Source organism: Haematobia irritans, chromosome 3 (assembly GCF_050003625.1).
Source record: "Haematobia irritans isolate KBUSLIRL chromosome 3, ASM5000362v1, whole genome shotgun sequence".
In the NCBI taxonomy this organism is placed as follows: Eukaryota; Metazoa; Arthropoda; class Insecta; order Diptera; family Muscidae; genus Haematobia; species Haematobia irritans.
In genome coordinates this window covers 24,187,398-24,197,194 of record NC_134399.1, presented here as the reverse complement: position 1 = coordinate 24,197,194, position 9,797 = coordinate 24,187,398, and the positions used below count along the sequence as shown (strand labels likewise).

General features: G+C 35.3%; 1 protein-coding gene across 1 annotated transcript; it reads left to right on the top strand.

Annotated features, from left to right (window-relative positions):
- The first annotated feature begins 2,801 nt into the window (after positions 1-2,801).
- Positions 2,802-8,632, top strand: LOC142232083 (uncharacterized). Its single transcript, XM_075302799.1, has 5 exons — positions 2,802-2,915; positions 2,976-3,048; positions 3,114-3,202; positions 8,291-8,430; positions 8,486-8,632. Exons 1-5 carry the CDS (start codon positions 2,853-2,855, stop codon positions 8,562-8,564), a joined length of 444 nt encoding a protein of 147 aa, XP_075158914.1. The 5' UTR covers positions 2,802-2,852; the 3' UTR covers positions 8,565-8,632.
- The last annotated feature ends 1,165 nt before the right edge of the window (positions 8,633-9,797 follow it).

The following is a 9,797-nucleotide window of genomic DNA, read 5'->3' as shown; positions in this document are numbered from 1 at the left end:
AATTTGCTTCTCTTTTAGGCTCCGCAAGCCAAATCTGGGGATCGGTTTATATGGGGGCTATATATAATTATGGACCGATGTGGACCAATTTTTGCATGGTTGTTAGAGACCATATACCAACACCATATACCAAATTTCAGCCGGATCGGATGAAATATGCTTCTGTTAGAGGCTCCACAAGCCATTTCTGAGGGTCCCTTTATATGGGGGCTATACGTAAAAGTGGACCGATATGTCCCATTTTCAATACCATCCGACCTACATCAATAACAACTACTTGTGCCAAGTTTCAAGTCGATAGCTTGTTTCGTTCGGAAGTTAGCGTGATTTCAACAGACGGACGGACGGACGGACGGACGGACGGACGGACGGACGGACGGACATGCTTAGATCGACTCAGAATTTCACCACGACCCAGAATATATATACTTTATGGGGTCTTAGAGCAATATTTCGATGTGTTACAAACGGAATGACAAAGTTAATATACCCCCATCCTATGATGGAGGGTATAAAAAGATCGATCCAATACGTATATAATTCAGTTTGACAAAGTAGACATAAAATTTTGACAACATTTTCTACAGAAATAAAATTTTAACAAACTTTTCTATAGAAATAAAATTTTCACAAAATTTTCTATAGAAATAAAAATTTTGACAAAATTTTCTATAGAAAGAAAATTTTGACAAAAATTTCTACAGAAATAAAATTTTAACAAAATTTTCTATAGAAATAAACTTTTGACACAATTTTCTATAGAAATAAAATTTTGGTAGATTATTTTTGGCTCGAGTGGCAACCATGATTATGAACCGAATAAAATTTGAACAAAATTTTCTATAGAAATAAAATTTTGACACAATTTTCTATAGAAATAAAATTTTGACAAAATTTTCTATAGAAATAAAATTTTGACAATGATGAAAATTTTATTATGAACCGAATAAAATTTTAACAAAATTTTCTCTAGAAATAAAATTTTGACAAAATTTTCTATAGAAATAAAATTTTGACAAAATTTTCTATAGAAATAAAATTTTGGTAGATTATTTTTGGCTCTAGTGGCAACCATGATTATGAACAGATATGGACCAATTTTTGAGTGATTGGACCAATTTTGGTATGGTTGTTAGCGACCATATAATAACACCACGTTCCTAATTTGAACCGGATCGGATGAATTTTGCTCCTCCAAGAGGCTCCGGAGGTCAAATCTGGAGAACGTTTTATATGGGGGCTATATATAATTATGGACCGATATGGACCAATTCTGGCACGGTTGTTAAAAATCATATACTAACACCATGTTCCAAATTACAACCGGATTGGATGAAATTTGCTTCTCTTGGAGACTTCTCAAGCCAAATCTGGGGATCGGTTTATATGGGGGCTATATATAATTATGAACCGATGTGGACCAATTTTTGCATGGTTGTTAGAGACCATATACCAATACCATGTACCAAATTTCAGGCGGATCGGATGAAATTTGCTTCTCTTTGAGGCTTCGCAACCCAAATCTGGGGATCGGTTTATATGGGCGCTATATATAATTATGGACTGATGTGGACCAATTTTTGCACGGTTGTTAGAGACCATATACCAATACCATGTACCAAATTTCAGCCGGATCGGATGCAATTTGCTTTTCTTTAAGGCTTCGCAAGCCAAATCTGGAGATCGGTTTATATGGGGTCTATATATAATTATGGACCGATGTGGACCAATTTTTGCATGGTTGTTAGAGACCATATACCAACATCATGTACCAAATTTCAGCCGGATCGGATGAAATTTGCTTCTCTTTGAGGCTCCGCAAGCCAAATCTGGGGATCGGTTTATATGGGGGCTATATATAATTATGGACCGATGTGAAACAATTTTTGCATGGTTGTTAGAGACCATATACCAACACCATGTACCAAATTTCAGCCGGATCGGATGAAATATGCTTCTCTTTGATGCTCCACAAGCCAAATCTGGGGATCGGTTTATATGGGGGCTATATATAATTATGGACCGATATGGACCAATTTTTGCATGGTTGTTAGAGACCATATACCAACATCATGTACCAAATTTCAGCCGGATCGGAAGAAATTTGCTTCTCTTTGAGGCTCCGCAAGCCAAATCTGGGGACCGGTTTATATGGGGGCTATATATAATTATGGACCGATGTGGACCAATTTTTGCATGGTTGTTAGAGACCATATACCAACACCATGTACCAAATTTCAGCCGGATCGGATGAAATTTGCTTCTCTTTTAGGCTCCGCAAGCCAAATCTGGGGATCGGTTTATATGGGGGCTATATATAATTATGGACCGATGTGGACCAATTTTTGCATGGTTGTTAGAGACCATATACCAACACCATATACCAAATTTCAGCCGGATCGGATGAAATATGCTTCTGTTAGAGGCTCCACAAGCCATTTCTGAGGGTCCCTTTATATGGGGGCTATACGTAAAAGTGGACCGATATGTCCCATTTTCAATACCATCCGACCTACATCAATAACAACTACTTGTGCCAAGTTTCAAGTCGATAGCTTGTTTCGTTCGGAAGTTAGCGTGATTTCAACAGACGGACGGACGGACGGACGGACGGACGGACGGACGGACGGACGGACGGACATGCTTAGATCGACTCAGAATTTCACCACGACCCAGAATATATATACTTTATGGGGTCTTAGAGCAATATTTCGATGTGTTACAAACGGAATGACAAAGTTAATATACCCCCATCCTATGATGGAGGGTATAAAAAGACATTTCATCAGACCATACACAATATTCTTGAAACCGACTCTAATCTCATTTACCATTAAGAAATTACTCGTATAATGAAGCCCATATTACTGCTGTTAATTATTTTTAAATTGACTACAAGCCAACATCTACAACCGGTGAGTTTTAAAATGAAATCTTACACCAAATTATGATATAATTTACTTGAATTCTTTTAGGATAAATCATGTGGTGGTGCTTATCTACAATCTGTTATAGATAAGTGCGTAAAACAATATAGAATAAATTCTTGTAAGTTAGATATCGGTTACTGAGAATGATTCTTATGAAAAGACTAAACAAATATCTTCTTTTAGCTGAAGTTGCTGATGGATATGCAATAAAATTGTACACAAAAGATTATTTGAAATGCTTTCGGGCTTGTGTATTTCATGGATGCAAAACGGTAAGTTATCATGCAATTGAAGTGAAATTTTTAAAATTTCAAAGTTTTATCCAAAACTGTTGGCTTAAAGATCGAAATTACTCAATTTCGCTAATTAATAATTTTTTTAGTTGTACATATGCAAGCGTTTTTATACCCTCCATCATAGGATGGGGGTATATTAACTTTGTCATTCCGTTTGTAACACATCGAAATATTGCTCTAAGACCCCATAAAGTATATATATTCTGGGTCGTGGTGAAATTCTGAGTCGATCTAAGCATGTCCGTCCGTCCGTCCGTCCGTCCGTCCGTCCGTCCGTCCGTCCGTCCGTCTGTTGAAATCACGCTAACTTCCGAACGAAACAAGCTATCGACTTGAAACTTGGCACAAGTAGTTGTTATTGATGTAGGTCGGATGGTATTGAAAATGGGACATATCGGTCCACTTTTACGTATAGCCCCCATATAAAGGGACCCTCAGAAATGGCTTGTGGAGCCTCTAACAGAAGCATATTTCATCCGATCCGGCTGAAATTTGGTATATGGTGTTGGTATATGGTCTCTAACAACCATGCAAAAATTGGTCCACATCGGTCCATAATTATATATAGCCCCCATATAAACCGATCCCCAGATTTGGCTTGCGGAGCCTAAAAGAGAAGCAAATTTCATCCGATCCGGCTGAAATTTGGTACATGGTGTTGGTATATGGTCTCTAACAACCATGCAAAAATTGGTCCACATCGGTCCATAATTATATATAGCCCCCATATAAACCGGTCCCCAGATTTGGCTTGCGGAGCCTCAAAGAGAAGCAAATTTCTTCCGATCCGGCTGAAATTTGGTACATGATGTTGGTATATGGTCTCTAACAACCATGCAAAAATTGGTCCATATCGGTCCATAATTATATATAGCCCCCATATAAACCGATCCCCAGATTTGGCTTGTGGAGCATCAAAGAGAAGCATATTTCATCCGATCCGGCTGAAATTTGGTACATGGTGTTGGTATATGGTCTCTAACAACCATGCAAAAATTGTTTCACATCGGTCCATAATTATATATAGCCCCCATATAAACCGATCCCCAGATTTGGCTTGCGGAGCCTCAAAGAGAAGCAAATTTCATCCGATCCGGCTGAAATTTGGTACATGATGTTGGTATATGGTCTCTAACAACCATGCAAAAATTGGTCCACATCGGTCCATAATTATATATAGACCCCATATAAACCGATCTCCAGATTTGGCTTGCGAAGCCTTAAAGAAAAGCAAATTGCATCCGATCCGGCTGAAATTTGGTACATGGTATTGGTATATGGTCTCTAACAACCGTGCAAAAATTGGTCCACATCAGTCCATAATTATATATAGCGCCCATATAAACCGATCCCCAGATTTGGGTTGCGAAGCCTCAAAGAGAAGCAAATTTCATCCGATCCGCCTGAAATTTGGTACATGGTATTGGTATATGGTCTCTAACAACCATGCAAAAATTGGTCCACATCGGTTCATAATTATATATAGCCCCCATATAAACCGATCCCCAGATTTGGCTTGAGAAGTCTCCAAGAGAAGCAAATTTCATCCAATCCGGTTGTAATTTGGAACATGGTGTTAGTATATGATTTTTAACAACCGTGCCAGAATTGGTCCATATCGGTCCATAATTATATATAGCCCCCATATAAAACGTTCTCCAGATTTGACCTCCGGAGCCTCTTGGAGGAGCAAAATTCATCCGATCCGGTTCAAATTAGGAACGTGGTGTTATTATATGGTCGCTAACAACCATACCAAAATTGGTCCAATCACTCAAAAATTGGTCCATATCTGTTCATAATCATGGTTGCCACTAGAGCCAAAAATAATCTACCAAAATTTTATTTCTATAGAAAATTTTGTCAAAATTTTATTTCTATAGAAAATTTTGTCAAAATTTTATTTCTAGAGAAAATTTTGTTAAAATTTTATTCGGTTCATAATAAAATTTTCATCATTGTCAAAATTTTATTTCTATAGAAAATTTTGTCAAAATTTTATTTCTATAGAAAATTGTGTCAAAATTTTATTTCTATAGAAAATTTTGTTCAAATTTTATTCGGTTCATAATCATGGTTGCCACTCGAGCCAAAAATAATCTACCAAAATTTTATTTCTATAGAAAATTGTGTCAAAAGTTTATTTCTATAGAAAATTTTGTTAAAATTTTATTTCTGTAGAAATTTTTGTCAAAATTTTCTTTCTATAGAAAATTTTGTCAAAATTTTTATTTCTATAGAAAATTTTGTGAAAATTTTATTTCTATAGAAAAGTTTGTTAAAATTTTATTTCTGTAGAAAATGTTGTCAAAATTTTATGTCTACTTTGTCAAACTGAATTATATACGTATTGGATCGATCTTTTTATACCCTCCATCATAGGATGGGGGTATATTAACTTTGTCATTCCGTTTGTAACACATCGAAATATTGCTCTAAGACCCCATAAAGTATATATATTCTGGGTCGTGGTGAAATTCTGAGTCGATCTAAGCATGTCCGTCCGTCCGTCCGTCCGTCCGTCCGTCCGTCCGTCCGTCCGTCTGTTGAAATCACGCTAACTTCCGAACGAAACAAGCTATCGACTTGAAACTTGGCACAAGTAGTTGTTATTGATGTAGGTCGGATGGTATTGAAAATGGGACATATCGGTCCACTTTTACGTATAGCCCCCATATAAAGGGACCCTCAGAAATGGCTTGTGGAGCCTCTAACAGAAGCATATTTCATCCGATCCGGCTGAAATTTGGTATATGGTGTTGGTATATGGTCTCTAACAACCATGCAAAAATTGGTCCACATCGGTCCATAATTATATATAGCCCCCATATAAACCGATCCCCAGATTTGGCTTGCGGAGCCTAAAAGAGAAGCAAATTTCATCCGATCCGGCTGAAATTTGGTACATGGTGTTGGTATATGGTCTCTAACAACCATGCAAAAATTGGTCCACATCGGTCCATATTTATATATAGCCCCCATATAAACCGGTCCCCAGATTTGGCTTGCGGAGCCTCAAAGAGAAGCAAATTTCTTCCGATCCGGCTGAAATTTGGTACATGATGTTGGTATATGGTCTCTAACAACCATGCAAAAATTGGTCCATATCGGTCCATAATTATATATAGCCCCCATATAAACCGATCCCCAGATTTGGCTTGTGGAGCATCAAAGAGAAGCATATTTCATCCGATCCGGCTGAAATTTGGTACATGGTGTTGGTATATGGTCTCTAACAACCATGCAAAAATTGTTTCACATCGGTCCATAATTATATATAGCCCCCATATAAACCGATCCCCAGATTTGGCTTGCGGAGCCTCAAAGAGAAGCAAATTTCATCCGATCCGGCTGAAATTTGGTACATGATGTTGGTATATGGTCTCTAACAACCATGCAAAAATTGGTCCACATCGGTCCATAATTATATATAGACCCCATATAAACCGATCTCCAGATTTGGCTTGCGAAGCCTTAAAGAAAAGCAAATTGCATCCGATCCGGCTGAAATTTGGTACATGGTATTGGTATATGGTCTCTAACAACCGTGCAAAAATTGGTCCACATCAGTCCATAATTATATATAGCGCCCATATAAACCGATCCCCAGATTTGGGTTGCGAAGCCTCAAAGAGAAGCAAATTTCATCCGATCCGCCTGAAATTTGGTACATGGTATTGGTATATGGTCTCTAACAACCATGCAAAAATTGGTCCACATCGGTTCATAATTATATATAGCCCCCATATAAACCGATCCCCAGATTTGGCTTGAGAAGTCTCCAAGAGAAGCAAATTTCATCCAATCCGGTTGTAATTTGGAACATGGTGTTAGTATATGATTTTTAACAACCGTGCCAGAATTGGTCCATATCGGTCCATAATTATATATAGCCCCCATATAAAACGTTCTCCAGATTTGACCTCCGGAGCCTCTTGGAGGAGCAAAATTCATCCGATCCGGTTCAAATTAGGAACGTGGTGTTATTATATGGTCGCTAACAACCATACCAAAATTGGTCCAATCACTCAAAAATTGGTCCATATCTGTTCATAATCATGGTTGCCACTAGAGCCAAAAATAATCTACCAAAATTTTATTTCTATAGAAAATTTTGTCAAAATTTTATTTCTATAGAAAATTTTGTCAAAATTTTATTTCTAGAGAAAATTTTGTTAAAATTTTATTCGGTTCATAATAAAATTTTCATCATTGTCAAAATTTTATTTCTATAGAAAATTTTGTCAAAATTTTATTTCTATAGAAAATTGTGTCAAAATTTTATTTCTATAGAAAATTTTGTTCAAATTTTATTCGGTTCATAATCATGGTTGCCACTCGAGCCAAAAATAATCTACCAAAATTTTATTTCTATAGAAAATTGTGTCAAAAGTTTATTTCTATAGAAAATTTTGTTAAAATTTTATTTCTGTAGAAATTTTTGTCAAAATTTTCTTTCTATAGAAAATTTTGTCAAAATTTTTATTTCTATAGAAAATTTTATTTCTATAGAAAAGTTTGTTAAAATTTTATTTCTGTAGAAAATGTTGTCAAAATTTTATGTCTACTTTGTCAAACTGAATTATATACGTATTGGATCGATCTTTTTTGATTTAATATATACCACGTATGGACTTACATACAATTTAGAAGATGGTGTTAGGAGGTTTTAAGATACCTTGCCATCGGCAAGCGTTACCGCAACTTAAGTAATTCGATTGTGGACGGCAGTGGTTAGAAGAAGTTTCTACGCAATCCATGATGGAGGGTACATAAGCTTCGGCCTGGCCGAACTTACGGCCGTATATACTTGTTTTATTTCGAATTTAATTGAATCTATTAATTCTCATAAAAAAAATATTGCACTTCCTACACAAAATTATTATTATGAAACACAAATTCTATTAAAAATTTTAATTATAAAAACTAATTTTAAAATTAATTTAATAATTATTTTAACATCTAATTAAACTAGTTTTTCGAATAAATTTAATTTTAGTTTTTTAAAAACTTATTTTTTAAAAATTATAATTTTTTAAAAAAAATAATTTCATTCACTGGCAGTTCAATAAAGATTGGAGTTTTGTTCCCAATATACCTCAAACAATTGCCTATTGGACCACAAGAAGAAATCCTTCTCTGTATCCGATTGTTGAGCAAGCTGGCAAATATTGTGTAAATACTGCTCCACTTGGACACACAGTGTAAGTGAAACCACTAAAACATTTAATTTTGCATATATTTAAATTTCTTTTGCAGTTGCGATTATGCAGAAAACTATGTGCAATGTGTCAAAGCAAATAGCCCAGAAGGAATATCATTTCATGGAAATATTTAAATATATGCCACCACCCCATAAAAAAATCGAATAAATTGTTTGGTTCAAAGTTTTTGATAATCACATAAGGATTTTGGTAGTGATACCGAACGTAGATTCTTTAAAATAAAGTTATTTTAAGGCAGCAAGTCATCTTGAAATCAGGGTTTTATAAAATTGAAATTTGAATGCAATAAAAAATGTTCCCATAATTTTTACGATATATTTATTAAATAAAGAGATCGCCTAACCTATTTTTCCTTATGGATTTAGAATCTCAGCCAATATTATAAAATAGCAATAACATTGTAATGTCATTATTATTTGGGCAGAAGGACAATGATGGAAAAGTAATGTAACACCTATTCACTGAAACAAAATCGCTTTTAATTTAAAACAAGTATATAACTACGGTCGAAAGTTTGGTCAGGCCAAATCTTAGGGTTTGCGTATCAAGTTCTACTAAAGACTGACATCCATAATCGAATTACTTAAGTTGAGGTAATTTTTTTTTCTAAAATTCATTGGCTAAGCACCGATTGCTATGCCGATCTCTTTTCCAAAAACCTCATGTGTTCACTAACTCTAATAGGTTTCAATAACTGTAAACAGCTGAGAAATATGCAATTTACAAAATAATTACTGTTTCTTAACATATGCCCCCACTTTGGGGATTGTGGGAATTTTTATACGGATTTCAGGAAATTATTGTAAGAAATATTCCCGAATATACCATTCCCAAAAATCTCCAAATTTGGGCATACATATGTTAAACAATCATCATAGTTTTGTAATTTGCATATTTCTCAGAATTTTACCGGCGGGTTGTTGAAACCTTTTATACACCCAGAGAAGGAATATGATCACCTCAACCATGTTTCAAGAGCAAAATGTTATTTTTGAATGGTGACCATGTAACATGTTTGTCGCAACCATGTTATTTTCTCGGAGATTATGTGTCTGATTTCGGAAAGCATATTATTTTTGGCGAGAAAATAACATTTTTGCCATAAACATGTTACATGGTCACCATCCAAAAATAACATTTTGCTCTTTAAACATGGTTGAGGTGATCATATTCCTTCTCTGCGTGTAATTAGTTAGTGAGCTATTGGGGCTCTTTGGAAATGAGATTTGCTTGGAAATCGTTTTTTTTTTTGCCAAATAGGAATTTAAATTTTTGTTTTATTTCTTTTAATTGCCGATTTTGGGATGAGAAAAACACATATACTACTTGACCAAAATAAAGTCGGA